The sequence below is a fragment of the Eretmochelys imbricata genome, chromosome 25, assembly GCF_965152235.1.
Source record: "Eretmochelys imbricata isolate rEreImb1 chromosome 25, rEreImb1.hap1, whole genome shotgun sequence".
NCBI lineage: Eukaryota > Metazoa > Chordata > Testudines > Cheloniidae > Eretmochelys > Eretmochelys imbricata.
The window spans coordinates 17,544,597-17,566,686 of record NC_135596.1 but is presented as its reverse complement, the minus strand read 5'-3'; the positions used below and the strand labels follow the sequence as shown (position 1 = coordinate 17,566,686).

The 22,090-nt window shown below is 42.2% G+C and overlaps 1 protein-coding gene and 1 long non-coding RNA gene across 3 annotated transcripts; one reads left to right on the top strand and one right to left on the bottom strand.

The window, feature by feature from the left end:
- The first annotated feature begins 1,401 nt into the window (after positions 1-1,401).
- On the top strand, positions 1,402-6,740 carry LOC144280217 (uncharacterized). Its single transcript, XR_013348753.1, has 3 exons — positions 1,402-2,027; positions 3,709-3,866; positions 5,164-6,740. It is a non-coding gene; the product is annotated as an uncharacterized LOC144280217 (long non-coding RNA).
- CIB3 (calcium and integrin binding family member 3) lies at positions 6,396-21,517 on the bottom strand. 2 transcript variants are annotated; one of them, XM_077842074.1, is made up of 6 exons: positions 21,467-21,517; positions 21,074-21,108; positions 16,585-16,696; positions 16,055-16,202; positions 7,248-7,443; positions 6,396-6,417 (listed from the first exon to the last, which is right to left on the bottom strand). In XM_077842074.1, exons 1-6 carry the CDS (start codon positions 21,515-21,517, stop codon positions 6,396-6,398), a joined length of 564 nt encoding a protein of 187 aa, XP_077698200.1. The 2 variants fall into 2 exon arrangements, with proteins under 2 accessions (XP_077698200.1, XP_077698201.1); XM_077842075.1 differs by lacking the exons at positions 16,585-16,696; positions 21,074-21,108.
- Between the last annotated feature and the right edge of the window lie 573 nt (positions 21,518-22,090).

Here is a 22,090-nt window from a genome sequence, read left to right as displayed (position 1 = left end):
CAGTTTTTAAAAATTGGACCAAGTTTGTTTGAACAAGACTGCCATGAAGGTTTTTAACTAATTATTCAAATTAATAAATAATAGTTTGCTTTGGTCAGTTTTAAATGTTGGGAGGTTAAAAAGGAATAGTTCCCCAGTTTGATCATTAGTTCTTAATGCAGTTTGTGGTCATGATACAGGATTTTATTCTGTAAGCTTCATTTGTACAACATAAATCCCTTTATGATTGACTAGGATTAGACTATTCCTTAATGCGCTGCCCCAGTCAACAAAACAGAAGATTAAGTTAGGACCAAGCACAGAAGTCTTTTATATATAGTTTTTTTTTTTCGTTTTGCAGAGATACTAGAATGTGCAGTATTAACAAAACTGTACATATCAGCAGATATGACTGAGTTCTTGGGAAATCATGACAAACATGCTACCCAGTTAGGCCTTGGTTCAGAAAAGCCACAGAAGCACAAGTGTAACTTTAAGCACATGCTAAAATGTTCTTCTGATTCAGGGATTTAGTGGTGCCTTAATGTAAACCAGAAGAGAGAGAGAGAACCTGGGATACCCATATATTAGCAATCATGTACTGGGGGGGAAATGAATTCCCTGATCTCCTCAGTGCTCTGACCAGCCATGGAATTGGTGGCAGAATAGACTAGATTGAGCTTTTAGACTCAATTCCTCCATAAGAGGTTGTGCACTCTGGACTATTCTGGAGAAGCCTGGAAGCAGCACCTTATTGCAGCTCTTATGTGGTAAAACTTACTTCCCTTCCCGCACTGGCTCAGCATTGCTGGCTGGTGCATGTGTTGGGAAGGGCAAAGCCAAATATTTACCCATTCTTTTACCTCTCTCCATGCCCACTTGCTTTCAGGGAGCACCAGGGTCTATGCCATGATGTGGGAACACTAACGTCATACAGGAGAGCTGTGGGACGAGGAGGTGTATGAAAACGTGTGAGAGAGAGGTCTTGCTACTACTTACTCTCTAGCATGGCTATGTAAGGCTGGGTCACAGTCTGACCCTGTATTAAAATGGTTGTAAATCTAGCACTGCTAAACACATCCCCATGATCATTGTCCATGAGGTAATCCATTCTGGTATCTATATTACACCATGGTAATCCACAGCTGCTAAGTAGATTAAATCCTGGCTCCACAGAAGTTGGTGTGAGTTCTGTCAGTTGTCTTTGCCCTTTGTTGTACAGAAAGTTCTCATCTCAATACTGAAATAACTGATTTAACTGACTAGTGAAAACCAAGAAGATACCTGGAGAGTCACAGTACAGTAATGTGCACTGACTCAGGATATAGTGATAGGTCACTCTTATAAATGTGTTACATCTGATTCCTTAAATTACTTTAGAGAACTATTGTGAAGTCAAAACTCAAACTGCAAATTTGAACCAAATTCAAAAGTTTGGTTCTTACAAAACTCATTCCTAATTCAATGAAACCTTGAAAACCTTCATAAGCATTCAAAACATGACAGACAAAGAATTAATACGAGTCCTGTCTTCTTTTACAGTCTGAGTAATTTAAAATGGTCAAGCAGAAACATGTTCTAATCTTTTAATATTTCATTACAGAGCTGCTGAGGATTTACTGCAGGATAAACCTCTGGGATGTTTCCTCATATGAGTTAGTGAAAGTTATATTGGTCATGGTCCCTCATAAAAGGGGGCTTCTTAGCCAACATTTTATTGAAATAATTCCAGATAGCTGAGACTGATTAGCAAAAGTCTGGATACCCAGGAGTATTTGGTCATATATTGCTTTTGCAGCGCCTTGCAGTAACCTTTTCAGCATGTCTTAAGCTGTCAAAACCTGTTGTCTCTGATGGCATCTTGCAGATATTCTCCATCCAGCTTGTTGCCAGTGTCTCTCTCACTAGCTATAGGGTTGTTGTAGTTCTGACTACACAGTCAGTTTGTAAATATGATTTCTGCTTCTAACAGACTACCACCTTAGCTGCTGGAGGGAGAAGAGGAGCAGATTTACAGGCTATCTTTCAAGCATTCAGATATCATAGAGGTGGGTGTGGTATAAGAACCTGAATAGAATAGGATTTTTCTTTTTTTGTCTGAGCCTAATAACCTGTTGATTTAGCATAACAAATGTTTTTTTTTTTAAATACAGTTTTTACTGTCTGCTCAGCTACTATTTTTCATATTTAAGTATTTTGGTTGTTTTAGAAAAATATTTATGGTGACCTGCAACAGGAAATCATATATTTGGGACCCTCCTTTCTTTATGACATATAAAATAGATCTGAAAGGTTTTATTTAAATTTCAATTTTTTTTCCTTTTTTAAAAAAAAAATTAACATTAGAAATATCAGGTCTCTTCTTCCCTGTTCTGCTGGAAGAGTCTATATGCAGCTGGGAGGAACCAATGCAAATATAATAGCACGAGAATGAAAATATAACAGTTGAGTAGGGGAGGGATTTTTTAGTCACTATTTTAATACCAATTTAATTCAAACTTGATACATGCTGCGGGGGGGAGCTCAAGCTTCTATCACCCTCACCCCTTCAGCTGAGGCTAAAAAAGAACTGGAAGAGGAGTTTAATTTATCAACAGTCCTCTGGTTAAAAATGTTGCAGACAACATTTGATGTTCTGGAGGTAAAAAACAAGCCAAAAAATCCTTTCCATATCTCTGTCATAGAATATCAGAGTTGGAAGGGACATCAGGAGGTCATCTAGTCCAACCCCCTGCTCAAAGCAGGACCAATCCCCAATTTTTGCCCCAGATCTTTAATGGCCCCCTCAAGGATTGAGCTCACAACCTTCAGTTTAGCAAGCCAATACTCAAACCACTGAGCTATCCCTCCCCCTCTCTGTCATATGAACACTTCATAAGTATTAATGGACTTATCCTCACATCACTAGTGTGAGCTGGGAACAGGGTGACCAGATAGCAACTGTGAAAAAATGGGACAGGGGATGGGGGGTAATAAGCTCCTATATAAGAAAAAGTCCCAAAAAATTGGACTCTCCCTATAAAAATGGGACATCTGGTCACCCTAGCTGGAGAAGTGGTATCCCTGTTTTACAAACGAGGAACTGAAGTACAGGAATAGAGAGATTTGCCCACAACAACCCAGGAAATCTATAGTAGAGCCAGGAATGGAAGCAGATCCCATGACTGTCAGTCTAACCATACACCATAACCACAAGACCTCCTTCAGCCCTGCTTTGTATGTCTTCTGTTTTCAGTAATTGCTGCATGGCCCTGGAGCCTGGGAAACGGGCATGTAGATATTTGTTCCTTTCACGATTTTATAAATCGCCATAAACCAGTAAAAAGCCCAAGCCCAATTTTTCCTCTGCTGGTCCCCTTTTAAAGATGGCAGACAAACCAGTGACTCTAGGAGCTGTGGACAGCACAACAAAATCATTTGGGGAAATTTTTTATGTATAAGAAGTAGTTTAATAATTTGCATAACAGACACCGTCAAGTAACGGCCTTCTACAATTTTTTTTCCCAATTTGTATAGAACTCAAAACAGGCAGTTAACTTCACAAAGCCAATGTAATGCAGAGTGGCCAGGGGGCTCAGCTGCAAAAATCGGGACTTTTTATGGGGAAAATGGGACCATGATTACAATGAAAATCTCCTTATTAAGGTGAAATCTGTTCTCCTGGGCTCTAATGTACCAAATCAAAAACTCTATTCAGTGATGATAGTATCTTTATCCATTTTCTTCTAGTGCCCTGTCCGCACTTCATGACTGAGGAGTTAAATAATGGATGGTTCATTATTTCAGGAAAGATTACAAAATATAAGACATTGGAAGACTTGATGAACTTTCATAAACATAATTCTATCAGACCGTACAATGAACTGTTAATCCAACCATGTGGATAGGTAAGTCAAGTCGGAATGTGCATCATCTTTTTTTCTTACCCTAAAGTATTGTAACTGCATTTTACTTGTGGTGCAGAAACAATATAAACTGCTTCTGGGTCTATGAACACAGGGAAGAAATGATGTTGTTGCGGCTTTCAGTAATCCTACAGTGCCACTTGCTGGGTGATATAGGTGGTGCTACTAATGTGTGGTTGCTGCTTATTAAAATCCTAGAATCATAGAATATCAGGATTGGAAGGGACCTCGGGAGGTCATCTAGTCCAACCCCCTGCTCAAAGCAGGACCAATCCCCAATTTTTGCCCCAAATCCGCTAGATAACTTTGTTCTGAGTCAGCCTCTCCGGAAACTGCTCCACTTAAGTGATACGCAGGTGGGCTGTTGAGTGCTGAGAAACTGCAGACCTGCAGTAGAAAGAATAGATAAATACAGAAATAGAGCTTGAAAAGAGGTGCAGGGCCAGGAATTCCCCTCCCCGATCCCTCAGACAGGCTTTTTAAGTTGTTTTATTAATGAGAAAATGAGCTACTATGTTGTGCTCGGCATTCCAGGCTGCATCTCTGCTTTCATTTTCTAATGTTAACTTGAGCCATTATTTATATTCAGGGTCCCCAGTATTCAGTGATGCTGTAGCAGTGGAATTTGCCATGGAATTGTGCTCCAGAATCTCTCTTAATTGAAGGGGGGGTGGGGGGAGGAAGCAATTGTAATAAATGCAGTGATGTTTGCCTGAGTCTGCGGACAGGCTGAACCATAGCTCTAAGGTTGGATGTGAACTGCCCCATTCATCTCAGCAATGTTTATCAAAATCTAACAATTATAATTTGTCAATTTTAAAAAATATTTAATTGGCCACTTTAACAGAAACACGTAGCAAACATGCTTATCCCACAGCCCTAAACAACTTCCCATAATTCCCCAGCTGTCCCCTAACCAGCTCCCAAAACCTCCAGCTTCACTCCTGACAACTTCTGCGAAGCAATTAAGCATTTTCAATATAAAATTTTGCAGCACATCAAAAATTTACCCTGTCCTTGCATTTTTAAATTAACTAAATTTAATACCAAATTAAATAACACAAGGAAGGTTGTTCCAATTGATTACTCATTTTCACATATAATTCAGTAAAAAATATCCAATTTTACATATATCTGAAGCAAAGACAAAATTTTCAGTCTGCTGCACTAGAACACCGCAGATTCCAGGCTCAGGTTCCTTGACATATACTGCAGGTCACAGAGCACACAAGGTCCTGTTTATAGCCTTACACACTGTTGTCTGTTTTTTTCTTTTCAGGAGAGTGATTAAAATACTGATTGTGTGAGAAAACAATTCTTCATAGTTATTTTAAATAATGATATGAGTTGTGCAAATCTCTTAGTGGCTATGCTCCCTGAGAATCTGACTGAAACCAGTGGCTGCATTTCAGGGTTCACACTAACACAGCAAACTATTCCGGGAAACAGAACAATGCAACTGAATCTTCCAGCAGACCAGGAAGCTCCCCCACTCCAACCCAGGACAGTGGCACCCAAATGATCCTTCAACATTCGTGACAAAGAACCTTCTTCAACACAAACTGATCGTCCTAGCTGCTGTTTGAATGGACTTTATGCTTCAGTTACAGAAGAAATGAAGTCTGAGTCAAATAGATCTAATAAGTAAAATAGATTTAATATCTGTAATTAGACTATCAAATTCAAGTTCTCATTTAAAGCTTTTTGTATTTACAACACGGAAACAAAACATACTATTGATAGAACAATCTGAGTTGAGCTATCAATGGAGAAAACATCTAAACTGATGGAAAACAATCTGTAAAACAGAACAATCTATAATGGATTAGGAAGAATATACTAGGATATTTAAGGAGGATCATTGATTAAGATTGAATTTACGTTTAGATACAATAAAAGATGCAAATTCATGTCCAATATATATATTTTTTGTAACATCTTAAAGCATTAATCTTTAGAGGCATCTGTGGATCAATTCCACTTGATTTGGAGGATTTCTCTAGCACTAGAAAAAGCTAAAGGATGGCTTTTAAAGTGAAGTAGTCAGATAAAGACTTGATAGTAATGTACCAGGTAGGATACTGTATTTGCCTAACACATTGTTGGAAAGCTGTATATTTTTTGTAAGTTCTTTTAGAGCCTGGTTCTCTCTGAACTACAAAAATAGTTTATTCTGAAAATGACAGCATGTTATGCTACATGTATTCTCCATTACTGCATTACAGATCAGATCTGCTCAGGCTGTAAATCAAAACAAGACTTTTTAAAATATTTCATTGGCAAAAAAACCACTTCTTCTAAATTACAATTCATCAGGATTTCCCTTTGTATCTTCTAAAGATTTAAACAAGACAAAACAAGACTTGCTCTTCAGTGTCTGAAAATCCTTCTTTGGTCCTCTCTCTCTCTCATATGAACAGAACCCCAAGCAAAATAATTCTGAAAGCTGATGGTAATGACATATTGAAGACTCAAGACGCAGTTCTTGTCTTTCTCTCTCTTTCACCAGATTCAGATTCGAATGTGAAATGTACTATTTACAAAAAAAAAAAAAAAATCAAATCACTTATGTGCGGCTTTTCATCTGTAGATCTAAAAGCACTTTACTAAGGCTGAATAAACTAACAGCTGAAAGCCAAATGCTAGGACTGTGTTGCAAGTCGGTGATTGTTTCATAGACACATTTTTTGGTACCTGGTCTTTTTGTGTAACTGCACAATTTGAAACACTTCATAGGATAAGACAGAAGTCAGAAACTGAGTCTGGAGAGAAAAGTATAATTGAGTGTATGCTGAATAGTAGTATTTATGAACGGTAATTCAGTGTAGTGTGTGACAGAGATCCAGTCATCCTTAACTTGGGTACACTTAATTTTATTTTCTGGTTTGGGGATAAGAATTTAAAATGCTGAAGTTTTGAAGAATCTTATGATTTAATTAAAAATTCTTTAATTTTAAAAGACTGTTTCCATTGCAGTGTTGCCAACTCTTCCAAATCTATCATGAGTCTCTCAGTATTTTGTAAATCCCATCTCTTGGAGTCATGAGATTATGTGAGAATCTCAGCTATATATATATATTTTTAAAGCAGGTTTCTAGCACTCCTGGGTGTGGAGAAAAGTTGGAAAATATGGTCTGAAGTTCAATAAACAAAAGAGAAATAAGAACCCAAATCATTTTTTAATCTTGTTAATTTGGGGAGATGAGGGTTGACTCATGTCTTTTGAATGGTTAAGGTTGGGAATAGTGGCACTGACTGTTAGGGAAGTTTTTAATCTGCCAGTGCTTGTAAACCATGTGCTTGTAAAGGGCCTCTGATAGAAAGTAAGGAGGATTTCCATATGTATAACAAGGCTGCTGTTACCTGAGGAAATCAGGAGCTCGTACTATCATGTGCTGAAAATCTTCCACAGAGAGTTTGCCATCATTGTCTTGATCAGCTTCATCAATCACCTTGTCACATACAAGAGAAACCTCCTCTGGGGTAAGTTCATTTCGGGTCAGTTTGTTAACAGTTTTCTCCAAGTCTGATTTGCATATGTAATCATCATTGTTAAAATCTGTCAAAGGAAACAGAATGAATAATTTCAAAATTACAAGAGCTGTCCTCTACATGTCTCTCAGCCAGCCCCACAGTGAAAAGTTGTGTGTGTGACTCATTACCAAATCCCAATACCTCTGAATAATGGGACTCCCAAATAGAATTTTATAATTGTACACTCCTTGCAATTTTTAATTTGCATTTATAAAATTACTTAAAAAGTACTGTGATGGGGTGCCTGCCCCACACCAGCCCTGAGAGGGTTAAAACCAGCCCAGGGGGGCTGAGGGGCAGGCAGCCAAAGGAGTGGCTGCAGGGGAAACAGCCAATTGGGGCAGCTGCTGTAGATAATTAGGGTGGTGGCTGGACCAGCCAATCAGGCTCAGCCGGCCCAAATAAAAGGAAGCTACAAGTCAGAGCTACTAAGTCTGCTGCAGGGGCCTCCTGACAGGCTGTCAGGATTTACAGTGCCTCTCTCTCCCCCCCCTCCCCCCCCCGCCACTGAAGGAGTGGCCTGACTATGGACTGCCAAGCCACTGTGAGGAGTGGCTGGACTCTTGTTGGAGGAGTCCCCTGGAAGTGGGAGAACCAGATGGTGACACAGCTAGAAGGCTGTGCCACACAGCAGACTCTGAGAGAAAGAAGCCATAACAGGTCTGCAGGCGGAGGCAAGGACAGGAACCACCACCACCTAAGGGCGCACATGCAGGGACAGAGCTAATTCCCTAAACACCCAGCAGGAGGCGCCAGTGTGTGAGTGACTGTGACAAGCACCCATCCACAGGCTCTGCATACTCAGTCATATAGATCCCAAATAGCTTCACCCCCCCTAACAAAATCTACCCATAATCAGAATAGCAAACTAATATTAATGAACTAAATACATAATAAAGCACAGTTAAAGGAACTGTTTGATTCCCTCCCACCCCCCATGCTCAGTCACTTCCACCTAAAAGTGCAAAAACAGAACTTGCTGTTCTGTTTGTATTGCGTAATAGGTTGTTCGGCTTTTGTTGAAATCGAAAGAAAATTCAACTGAAAACAATATTACAAGAAAGACTAAACTACATCTGTTCTTAAAATTGCCTTATGAGAAACTCTGATATAAGGCAAGGCTTTTCAAAGGACCCCATTGGAGTTGGGGCACCTAATTTTCATAAGGCAGAACTTTTCCAAGCAGTCTAATAGTTTTTTTTTCTTAAATGCTGCTTCCTCTAATCATGAGGTTTGGAGATGAAATAATTGCTCTGGATGAAGCACCAGAAATTCTCCAGCGGATGTCAGACTCTGATCAATTGCATCCTCCAATCCCAGTAAAACTAGATCAGAGCCATTGAAGTGCTTAATTAAATAAATTTTTAAAAGGGGAAGGAGAAATACCAGGAGAATCTAACAAGAAAGGATTAAATGGCAAGACAAAACCAGTAAAAAATGTGTATGTGCCAGAGGATGTAGGACCTGCCAACTTGTTTTATGGTAAGAAAAAATTAAAAGTCACATCCTAACTATCTGCACCCAGCAGAGATGGAAACTCAGTATATACAGCAGGAGAATGAGAGCCAGTTTCTATAGAAATGAACCATGGAACAGATCAAAAGTTGATCACCATGTTTAATCTAAAGAGAGAAATCCTTGGGGCTTTTGACATACCAGCATTGGAGACATTCTTGGTGGGTGGGAACTCCCAGAGGTAAGTAGGAAACACGAGTCATGTCTTCCACTCTCCTCCCTACCTCCCCACCCCTGCAATGGGATTTCTGGTCAAAGACACCATTGTTAAATGTTAATGAAACCTTACATTGATGGGCTAAGTATTCTACCATGTGAGATGCATGAATGGCCAGGAAGGGCATGTCTGAACATGCCAGTTAAGCCGGTCAGGGACCCAGAAGACCTGTTCTGGACATAGCAAAATAGTTGGTACTGGATAGCAAGTACTGATGGCAGGTTGACCAGAGTAGTCAAAGGACAGAATTGTTTTCATAGTATGTAGGTTTCTCTGTAACTAAGCTAAAAAGGCCATATCTAGTTTAGCTTATGAGAAGTGTAAATCTTGATATGTTAAGCAAACTGCTTCTTCTAATTCCATTTCCTCTGTTTTTAATCAATCTTGGTTTTGGTCATGATTATTGGTCATGAATGATTACTGGGTAATGTCACACAGTCCATAGAGAAAAGAAAACCTTATAACTGCTCAGGCGAGGTGCTGCTGGTTGAAGAATTTATAGAACCTACGTGTCCTTCTCAGGCTTTGGCTATGGTTAAAATTTTACCAGCATAACTATTTCAATTAGGGGTGTGTTTTTTGTTTCCACATACTCATACAGCTAAATAGTAAAAGCCTTAGGTTATGTGTACACTGTCCCGCAGTTCAGCCTACAGGGATGCGCACAACCATGCACACCAAATTCCTGCACTGTAACTCCCCTGTGTGGACCTTGTGGGCGGAGACAATAAGGTACCTAGTAGCCCTGTTTGAAGAGGATTAGGTTAACATGAACTTGGAGCATTTTAGTTCATGCCTGCAGCAGCCACACAGGGGAATTACAGCACAGAACTTTGATGCATATTGCTGTTCACATGCCTGTAGTCCAAACTGCGAGGTGGTGTACACAAGCAACTAGTATGGACAGACTTATCCTGGTATAAAGCTGACTTATACCATTATGGCTGTTCCCCTTCTTTTACGGGAACAAGCTATGCTGCTATAAGCACTTTTATATTGCTGTAACTGTGTCTCTTGTTACAGTGTGTATGGTAACACCCATTGTTTCATGTTCTCTCTGTATATAAATCTCCCCACTGTATTTTCCACTGAATGCATCCAATTAAGTGAGCTGTAGCTCATGACAGCTTATGCTTTAATAAATTTGTTAGTCTCTAAGGTGCCACAAGTACTCCTTTTCTTTTTGTGTCTCTAGAAAGACCAGGGGTTGGCAGAGGGAATGCATTTTAACTACACTGTCCAACAGGGCCTATATGGGATAACTACTATGTGTATTTGAAGAAATTCTTGAAATGGAGGCTGTGCATTACCACTATGGTCAGTTTTCAAAGTTTCAGGCCTCAGCAAATTCTTTAGGTTCTATTATGAACCCTCCAATAACTGAGGGCAGCTCGACAGAAGTTTGAGGCTTGGTCTACACTAGGAACGTATGTCAGTATAACTGTTGCTCAGCCGTATGGAAAATCCACACCCCTGAACTACATAGTTATACCAACACCCACCCATCCCCCTGCTGTAGATAGCATTGCATCAATGGGAAGGCGTCTTCTGCTGACATAGCTACCGCCTCTTGGCCCTGGTCTACACTAGGAGTTGAGGTAGAATTTAGCAGCGTTAAATCGATTTAACCCTGCACCCGTCCACACGACGAAGCCCTTTTTTTCGACTTAAAGGGTTCTTAAAATCGATTTCCTTACTCCACCCCTGACAAGGGGATTAGCGCTTAAATCGGCCTTGCCGGGTCGAATTTGGGGTACTGTGGACGCAATTAGATGGTATTGGCCTCCGGGAGCTATCCCAGAGTGCTCTATTGTGACCACTCTGGACAGCACTCTCAACTCAGATGCACTGGCCAGGTAGACAGGAAAAGGCCCGCAAACTTTTGAATTTCAATTTCCTATTTGCATGGTCACCTGCAGCTTGCCACGCTGGCCAGAGTTCATCAGCAGAGGTGACCATGATGGAGTCCCAGAATCACAAAAGAGCTCCAGCATGGACCAAACGGGAGGTACGGGATCTGATCGCTGTATGGGGAGAGGAATCCATGCTATCAGAACTCCGTTCCAGTTTTCAAAATGCCAAAACATTTGTCAAAATCTCCCAGGGCATGAAGGACAGAGGCCATAACAGGGACCCGAAGCAATGCCGTGTGAAACTTAAGGAGCTGAGGCAAGCCTACCAGAAACCCAGAGAGGCAAACGGCCGCTCTGGGTCATAGCCCCAAACATGCCGCTTCTATGATGAGCTGCATGCCATTTTAGGGGGTTCAGCCACCACTACCCCAGCCATGTTGTTTGACTCCTTCAATGGAGATAGAGGCAACACAGAAGCAGGTTTTGGGGATGAGGAAGATAGCTCACAGCAAGCAAGCGGAGAAACCAGTTTTCGCAACAGCCAGGAACTGTTTCTCACCCTGGACCTGGAGCCAGTACCCCCCGAACCCACCCAAGGCTGCCTCCCGGACCCGCCAGGCAGAGAAGGGACCTCTGGTGAGTGTACCTTTTAAAATACTGTACATGGTTTAAAAGCAAGCATGTTTAATGATTAATTTACCCTGGCATTTGCAGCTCTCCTGGATGTACTCCCAAAGCCTTTGCAAAAGGTTTCTGGGGAGGGCAGCCTTATTCCATCCACCATAGTAGGACACTTTACCACACCAGGCCAGTAGCACATACTTGGGAATCATTGTAGAACAAAGCATTGTAGTGTATGTTTGCTGGCATTCAAACAACATCCGTTCTTTATCTCTCTGTGTTATCATCAGGACAGTGATATCATTCATGGTCACCTGGTTGAAATAGGGTGCTTTTCTTAAGGGGACATTCAGAGATGCCCGTTCCTGCTGGGCTGTTTGCCTATGGCTGAACAGAAATGATTAGGGGTCTGGAACACATGACTTATGAGGAGAGGCTGAGGGAACTGGGATTGTTTAGTCTGCAGAAGAGAAGAATGAGGGGGGATTTGATAGCTGCTTTCAACTACCTGAGAGGTGGTTCCAAAGAGGATAGTTCTAGACTATTCTCAATGGTAGAAGATGACAGGACAAGGAGTAATGGTCTCAAGTTGCAGTGGGGGAGGTTTAAGTTGGATATTAGGAAAAACTTTTTCACTAGGAGGGTGGTGAAACACTGTAATGCATTACCTAGGGAGGTGGTAGAATCTCCTTCCTTAGAAGTTCTTAAGGTCAGGCTTGACAAAGCCCTGGCTGGGATGATTTAATTGGGGATTGGTCCTGCTTTGAGCAGGGGGTTGGACTAGATGACCTCCTGAGGTCCCTTCCAACCCTGATATTCTATGATTCTATGATTCCCTGCTGTTAGCCACAAGGACAGGTGAGGGGCTAGCCATGTGGTGGGGGGAGGCAAAATGCGACCTTGGAACGAAATCACATGTGCTGTGTATGTAATGTTAACAGCAAGGTTTACTGTGAAAGAGTGTAGCCGTTGTTCTAGAAAATGTGTCTTTTTAAATACCAGTCTCTTTTTTTTTTTTTCTCCACCAGCTGCATGTGTTTCAAGGATCACAGGATCTTCTCCTTCCCAGAGGCTAGTGAAGATTAGAAGGCACGCACGCGTGATGAAATATTCTCTGAGCTGTCCTCCCACACTGACAAAGCACAGACGAATGCGTGGAGGCAGACAATGTCAGAGTGCAGGAAAGCACAAAATGACCAGGAGGAGAGATGGCGCGCTGAAGAGAGTAAGTGGTGGGCTGAAGAGAGGGCTGAAGCTGAAAGGTGGCGGCAGCATGATGAGAGGAGGCAGGATTCAATGCTGAGGCTGCTGGAGATCAAACCAATATGCTCCAGCCTATGGCTGAGCTGCAGGAAAGGCAGCAGGAGCACAGACCACCGCTACAGCCCCTGTGTAACCAACCACCCTCCTCCCCAAGTCCCATAGCCTCCTCACCCAGATGCCCAAGAAAGCGGTGGGGGGGCCTCCGGCCACTCCACCCCAGAGGATTGCCGAAGCAACAGAAGGCTGGCATTCAATAAATTTTAAAGTTTTAAACTTTTAAAGTGCTGTGTGGCCTTGTCCTTCCCTCCTCCACCACCCCTCCTGGTGCTTCTCTCCTCCACCACCCCTCCTGGGGTACCTTGGTAGTTATCCCCCTGTCTGTGTGATGAATGAATAAAGAATGCATGAATGTGAAGCAACAATGACTTTATTGCCTCTGAAGTGGTGATCAAAGGGAGGAGGGGAGGATGGTTAGCTTACAGGGAAGTAGAATGAACCAAGGGGCGGGGGGGTTTCATCAAGGAGAAACAAACAGAATTTTCACACCATAGCCTGTCTAGTCATGAAACTGGTTTTCAAAGCTTCTCTGATGCGTACCGCACCCTCCTGTGCTCTTCTAACCACCCTGGTGTCTGGCTGTGCGTAACCAGCAGCCAGGTGATTTGCCTCAACCTCCCACCCCGCCATAAATGTCTCCCCCTTACTCTCACAGATATTGTGGAGCGCCCAGCAAGCAGTAATAACAGTGGGAATATTCGTTTCGCTGAGGTCTAACCGAGTCAGTAAATTGCGCCAGTGTGCTTTTAAACATCCAAATGCACATTCTACCACCATTCTGCACTTGCTCAGCCTGTAGTTGAACAGCTCCTGACTACTGTCCAGGCTGCCTGTGTATGGCTTCATGAGCCATGGCATTAAGGGGTAGGCTGGGTCCCCAAGGATAACTATAGGCATTTCAACATTCCCAACGGTTATTTTCTGATCTGGGAATAAAGTCCCTTCCTGCAGCTTTTGAAACAGACCAGAGTTCCTGAAGATGCAAGTGTCATGTACCTTTCCCAGCCATCCCATGCTGATGTTGGTGAAACGTCTTTTGTGATCCACCAGTGCTTGCAGCACTATTGAAAAGTACCCCTTGCGGTTTATGTACTCGCCGGCTTGGTGCTCTGGTGCCAAGTTAGGGATATGGGTTCCGTCTATGGCCCCACCACAGTTAGGGAATCCCATTGCAGCAAAGCCATCCACTATGACCTGCACATTTCCCAGGATCACTACCCTTGATATCAGCAGATCTTTGATTGCATTGGCTACTTGCATCACAGCAGCCCCCACAGTAGATTTGCCCACTCCAAATGCTGTCTGGCATTGCAAGCTTCCACAGGGCTATTGCCACTCGCTTCTCAACTGTGAGGGCTGCTCTCATCTTGGTATTCTTGCGCCTCAGGGCAGGGGAAAGCAAGTCACAAAGTTCCATGAAAGTGCCCTTACGCATGCAAAAGTTTCGCAACCACTGGGAATTGTCCCAGACCTGCAACACTATGCGGTCCCACCAGTCTGTGCTTCTTTTCCAAGCCCAGAATCGGCGTTCCACTGCATGAACCTGCCCCATTAGCACCATGATGCCCACAGTGTCAGGGCCCGTGCTTTGAGAGAAGTCTGTGTCCATGTCCTCATCACTCACGTCACCACGCTGACGTCGCCTACTCATCTGGTATCGCTTTGCCAGGTTCTGGTGCTGCATATACTGCTGGATAATGCGTGTCGTGTTTAATGTGCTCCTAATTGCCAAAGTAATCTGAGTGGGCTCCATGCTTGCCGTGGTATGGCGTCTGCACAGAAAAAAGGCGCGGAACGATTGTCTGCCGTTACCCTGACAGAGGGAGGGGCAACTGACGACATGGCTTACAGGGTTGGCTCACAGGGAATTAAAATCAACAAAGGGGGTGGCTTTGCGAGAAACTGAATGGCCCCCTCAAGGATAGAACTCAAAACTTCTAGAACTCAAAACTGGGTTTAGCAGGCCGTTGATTTCACGGAGGGAGGGAGGGAGGAGAAAATGAATACAAAACAAATCCGGTCTATTTCTTGTTTTGAACCACTTCATCTATCTTTATACATCTTGCTGGCAGCAGACTGTGCAGTACGACCCCTAGTCATCGTCAACACCTGGGTGCTTGGCAGAAGATGGTGCAGTATGACGACTAGCCATCATCTTCTGCTAGCTGCAGGTTAAAAGACAGTGCACTGCTGGTAGGATTCAATCGCCACAAGACGAAACAAGGGAAATGACCTGGCTGAGTCACTCCCATGTTTGCCCAGGCACCCGGTTAAAAGAGCACCCAGGACTACATTGATGATGGCTACCAGTCATACTGCACTGTCTGCTGCCAAAAGGCAATAAACTGCTGCTGTGTAGCAATGCAGTACCACGTCTGCCAGCACCCAGGAGACATACGGTGACAGTGAGCTGAGCGGGCTCCAAGCTTGCCATGGTATGGCATCTGCACAGGTAACTCAAGAAAAAAGGCGCAAAACGATTGTCTGCCCTTGCTTTCACGGAGCGAGGGAGGGAACGGGGGCCTGACGATATGTACCCAGAACCACCCGCAACAATGTTTTAGTCCCATCAGGCACTGGGATTTCTACCCAGAATTCAAATGGGCGGCGGCGACTGCAGGAACTGTGGGATAGCCATCCACAGTGCAACACTCCAGAAGTTGATGGTTGCCTCGGTACTGAGGACACACTCCGCCGACTACATGCACTTTGATTGTGTGTGTCCCCACACAAATGCTCTATCACAATCACAATAAAAAAACGCTTTCTACAAACCGACTTCTATAAATTCGACCTAATTTCATAGAGTAGACATACCCTTGGGGAGGTAAAGTACCTACATCAACATGAGACGCTCACCCATTGGTGCAGCTAGCATCTTCACTGAAGTGCTGCATAAGTGCAGAGTTGTACATGTAGACCTGCCCTAAGAGAGATGATCCCCTTGTTTGTGATGATGAGGGCCATATAAGTACCAAAGTACATACACAGCCCAACTGAGATGGCAGTTTGCAGTGCACATTTTAAGTGCTCTTGCATCAAGGAACCTTGAGTCATATACAGCACCAGGATTTCCTCCAAACTTTACTATCTATGCCAGTTTCACTCACCATAAATTTTAAAGGCATAATAAGCTTTGAGGTCTCTGGGAGCCATTTCACTCAGGACTGAAAACATGTCCAAAAAGTCATCTAAAGTCATGTTGCCCTCTCCATCCTCTGAGAAAACCTCTGCTATCCGTTGACGGAATGGATTGTCCTGTGGAACAGGGATGCAGGATAAAACAGGTCACTCTTTACTATCATTTATGTCGAGGCACCCGATGGACTCAGTAGCCCAGATCCAGTTTTGCCCCCTTTTAACCCAGGTGTGGCAGACAAACACCCCCTTGCTCTGCTACTCTTTTATGTACTAAGGCTGACTCAGAGACCAGCAGGCCCAGCTTCAGCCTTCTCTATTCTACATGGTGTTTCAAAATGTTTTCAAAGACAACTACTGAATTAGAGAGCTATTCACCAGGAAGCCAGGATTCAGATATCTTTCAGCCTCCTGGTAATTAGTATAGGATGAATTATTTAGCAGAAGTGGAGGAAAGTGAAATGTGGCTCCCTATCTAGCATCTGTGTTCCTTGGACTGTACCTTCAGCTCTGCCATGCTGCCAATAAGTTCATAGGGAAGCTTCACATCTGGTTTATTTATATAGCTGAGTGGGACCAGCTGTGGGGCCAGGTCTCGGTATCTGTAAAACAGTCTGGAAAGGGAAGGAAAGGCTCATTTAGGGCTCAATATACTCATGGCTCTAATAACAATGTTTGTCTATTCAATATTGCTCTTTTATATTTCACATCATTTAGCAGGGTGGTTACATTTAAATGTCACATAGTATGCTTGATGAAGGAAGAAACATAGTATTAAATATACTTCTTGTATTATATATTAACCAGAAAAGTTATTTTCAGTGTTACATAAAAATGAAGGGGGTAAAAAGGTCTAATCAAGAACTAGGCAGTTGTACTATGGGAAACAGAATGACAGAAGCAGTTTTCTAACTTTATTTAGTAATTTACTACTGTCTCAGTGATGCTTCCATCTCACTTCTGCTAGTCTGACATCACTCTATCTGCAGCCATTTTTACATGATTGTATTACTGAGAGGAACAGCCTTCAAAGTTCTCAATGCTCTAAGACTAATCCAGCTAAAATTCCACTCTGGAGAAAGCAAAACAACATAAAACAGTATTTCTAACTATCTGGATGATTACTACTAAACCAGCAGCCTACAATTGTTCCCCCTCATCCCCCACAAAATCCACCACAGCACTTTAGCCCTTTGCTCACACTCACTGTAGACTTTCATCTTGAGAGACCAGAGCATGCGTCCTCACACTCTCATGCACTTTCCATGGCCTGCCTGTCTTAATCCCCAACCCCTAATCTTTCTAGCCTGCTAGTCCTTTTTACTCTATGATCCAGGTTCTCTCTTTTGTCTCCAGCCCCTTGCCTCCTCCTGATTATTTATTATTTGTATTACCATAGCAGCTAGGAGCCTCAGTCATGGACCAGGATACAAACAGCACAAAAAGACACTCTGCCCCAAACAGTTTACAGTCTAAGTTGGCTGCCACTTTCATGCAACTGGTTCATGAATGTTTTAGAAGCCGATAAAGAAATTGGCCAGAATGGCAGGAATCACATTGCCCATCTAAGAACTGAAAATTGTCAGCTGTTTCTTCAGGAGTCCCATACAATGTGGTAAGAGGACACTTAGCTCAGCAAATTAAGAACATGGTATCTCTGTGTCTCTTATTAAACTAATTCAGCTGCCAGCCTTAGTAAGTGATAGAATGGCCATTCATATACAGCAAATCCTGATATTCCTACCCTATAGCTTTGGTGTGACCTCCAGTGCACCTGGTGCAGTTCAGCTGACTGGGGAAGGCAGGCCAGGAGGCTGGCGTCCCCTCAGAGGATACACAGCCCCCTCATATTAGGATCCTCCTTCTGGTGGGGTGCCAGTTGGGATAGTAGGAGGTGGCTCTGCTACTGCACTGTCCTTCCTGAAGAGGGAGAATCTAACTCAGATAGAAACTACAGTACTGCAATCTTTACATGGCTGCAAGAGCTGCAGAAGCCTCTAGGAAAGGATTCCTCCAGCACCATCCCTATACAATTCCCCTGGTCAAGTCCCTGCGTTTGAAATAGGGTTTACCTCCCTATTGCAGCAATATATTTTTCATGAGTCATAGAAGGGCAAATTAAGCCAAACCCTGTCTCAGTTCAATAGCTCTATCTGACTAAACCTAGGAACAAAACTGGGTCAGATCTCTGGGTTCTAATCTGCTTTCACTCTGCTTTTCTCAGATGGATTCTAAGGAAAAGGGAAGCTTGTGGGTGTTCTGCACAGTTTTTTCCCCTGTACCTGCAGTGGCACCTCAATCTGTGTTTTAGTTTCTTGAACAGTCCTTGTTCCCTGGATAGAGAAAATTAATAAAGGCAAGAAATAGCAAAACAACCGTCCCCCCCACACACTTTTTGTCTTTTAAGTCCTTCTCAAGATATTAGTCACCAGTAGCCTTTTCCATGTTCCTCTGATTCCCAGCTAGCCACCCAGGCATTAGTACCCCCACTTGAAAGCTGCTTTACTTGGCAAGTGTATCTCCAAAAGAGGCCAAAAGAGCTGCCTCATATCCACATGCAAAATCCATGCTGGGATGTATGTGGGCAAATGCTGCTCATGGCTCTGTGTGGCCATGAATTCTGAGTGAAGCCTTCTCAGTGATCCTGTCCTAGTGAATAAGGTGCTGCAGAAGAGACAAAGGGAAGAGCTGCTGGGTTAGAAAAGAGCTGTAAAGCACTGCACCGCATTTTACAAACTAATTCTGCAGACAATCTTCTCAGTAATATTTCATTCCAGCTCCCATTGAAGTCAAGGCCTCTTATTGTGGTGTTAAATATGGATTTAGGTGCCTAAATGAAGGCACACAACTTTAAACACTTTGGGTGTAATAATGACACATAGATTTTTAAGGTCTGAAGGGACCTCTGTGATACAAATAAGCAATCTTCAAAAGATCTCAGAAGAATTAAGAATGGGGTGCAATAATGAAAATATTTTATGCCTACCCTGCCTTTGAAATGCGCAAACCTTTTCCCCCAGCAAAAACAAACAAGAAAACCCACAGGTGCTAGGAATAAGGAACACCTCCAGGACTATGTAGTCCACGCAGTGGTAGGAGTGTCCTCTACCCTAATCTCTTAGGTTTTCCTTAGATACCTGCTAAAATTTCCCTTCCTTTTTTCTCAGCTTTAAGGTTTAAAAAAAATGGGCTTGCTGTACCCTTCAAATGTGGGACTTCATCCTGCCTTTTGTTGCCCACCTAAACCTCCCACTGATTTTGTTGGGACTCAGAGCCAAGAATGGGAGAAGATCTATAAAATGACCTCAAAATTTGTTTATTTTTCTCAGTGCTATTTACTTCCATTCTTGTACTAGACTGAGGAGCCCATTCACAGTTGTCACCAATGAAAATGGTATCAAACAATGGGACAGAATTTTCTAAAGCGTTTCCTATCAATAATAAATGCCTTATTCATGATATAATTATGGTCTTGGCCTCTATTCAATACGTGAAGACACAACCAGCTTAGGTTTAATTTATTACAGAGGTTCATTTCATTTGCATTTTGTGCTGCACAGCACTCATAAACAGAGACTAGAGTGGGCAGCAATAGGAGATCACAGCCTGCTGTAGAAGGTCACTCTCCTTATGAAATTGTCATCTGCACTCTACTTTCCAAAGGAATTGGCGCATTGATGTTGTGCAGTGACAACCTAAGAAAAGGACAGGTGCTGGAAGTGTTTCTGCTGATTAATTTGCTGCATGGTAAATGAGAACCAAAAGCTGATTTCTCCGTGCAAACAGTTGTCCACCACATCAGCAGAATACACTACTATTGTGTGCCAGCACCTGCAAAAGTAAACTGTGGTACCACTAGGAGACCAGGTTCAACTTGCCAATTAGGACTCTTGATCCCTCAGCCAATGAGACATATAATGTATTACAAATCACTAAGCCCTTCCTCCTCACCCCCTTGTTCCCAGGTGACTAAAGATCAAATGAATTGTCTAATATGTATCACTTACTTGGAAGAGGTCCTAAAATTTCTGGAAATGAGCAATTCAGGCTAACCCAGGCCTTGTGCTCCAGCGAGGCACCAGGCTTCAGAATATCAGGCAGCTTTTCACACATAAAGTCCCAGTGGGTGGCATCATGTTGTCTCAGCAAAAGCTTTTAAGCTACTTTGATGCTGGTGTGATTACTGTGGAATCATTTTTGTGAAATAATTTAATCCCTAATCTTGTATCATGGGCCTTGGGACTTGCAAAAAATGTCTCAGGAAAATATAATAAATGCAGATGTAAAAAGAGACAGAAAACAATAGATGCTCAGGAGACAGCACTGTGTTGTCAGGACAAAATAAAAAGCTTTCACTTTAGCTTTTGCTGTTTTAATAGAAAAAATGAGCCAACCAAAGTAATGGAAAAGAGCATGCTACAGGGTCAAAGCGGAATGATTTCAAAGCTAGAACAATCCTGCATTTGTAAAGAGATGAAATAGAGGCTCTAATTACATTTGTATGCCTCATATTTCTATAAATCTAAGAAATTATAGTTACCATTAAGAAAATAAATCTGCATGGCACTACAATATTTCTTAGGTTACAATATAAAGACAATAGAACAAGATCATGCACTACTGGGAAAATACTTAATCAAACAGAAGGCATATGCCAAGGGTAGCAGTGTTCTGTGTAACACTTGTTATAAAACAAGGTAGTGGGGCATGGGGCCCTCTGACAGAGTATTTAGTGAAATACTTAGATGTAACTTGTTATAGTATTTTGGGTGGAAGTGGCTGGCATGTTAATTGAATTATAGATTTTCGTCTTAACTAAAAACATTGAACATGATTTTTGTGCGTGTGTGTTATCTGCTGTTATCTATCATAATGACACCGTATTAAATCCTATTTAAAACTTATTAAAAAGATTACTAAGCTCACTAGGTAAGTGGCCTGACTTTATAATAATCTCCTTATAGTTTTACAGACAAAAAATATAGACGCACCTCAGAATTTCTTTCCTTGTAAAGAATGTGCAGTCCTGTAAAATATGGAAAGATATAAAATGTGGTGGTGAATTTGTTTGTTTGTTTTTAAACACACACTGGCCCAAACTCTTTCCTGTTGTAAACACACTGACTTTGCTGGATTTACATTAGTGATGAAGCTGGCCCAAGCTTTATAAACTTTCTGTTCAATTATAAAGTAATGTTTGACCGTTTCTTCTCACATAAAAAAAAGTAAAGGGGTATTAAACAGCCATAAATCATTTACTCTAAAGACTTCGGACACCATTTGATATTCCTGGTTAGTGCCATATAACTAAGTGCTGGACACTTCTTTAAAACAACCTGCCATTATCCTGCATTGTGTCTAATTTGTCTTTTGTTTGTTCTTACCTGATACGCATCCAGCTGCTCTGGAGTGAAAATGGTTTGTTTATTGCCCATTTCTGTTTCTGAATCCTGATTCTTGTCCCATTGCTCTTTCCCCTTATCTTTACAGGAAGGCTGAATATTGAGATATGAAAAGCTGCAACAATGAGGTTCGGACAGAGAGGAGGATCAGGTAACCACCTTCCCTGCTCCATGGATTTCAGAATCATAATAGGAGCATTTCATCAAATCTTTAGTCTGAATACATAAGACTCTCATACAGCATCATTCACCTGCTTCCTGTGTGCTCTGCAGAGACTCGTATTACAGCATTTAACAAACAACTAATACACTTTCTATCCCTTGTCTCTGAGCTAGATAGGGAACTTTGTGGATGTTAGTTTTATGTTTCTAGCAAATAAATTCACATACTTGAAGACTGCTAGGAACTCTCTTTCTTCCTTCAACATTCAGCAACTCACTCTAAAAAAGAATCACAGTGAGTATGGTCCTGAGTCCTTTTCTTAATGTTCATTATAATACACATTCTACTCCATATGCTAAGACTATACTGTATTTTTGACTGTGTACAGCAGCAGCAGCAATATTATACTCAAGCTCTCGCTCTGTCTTTTTTTTTTTTTTTTA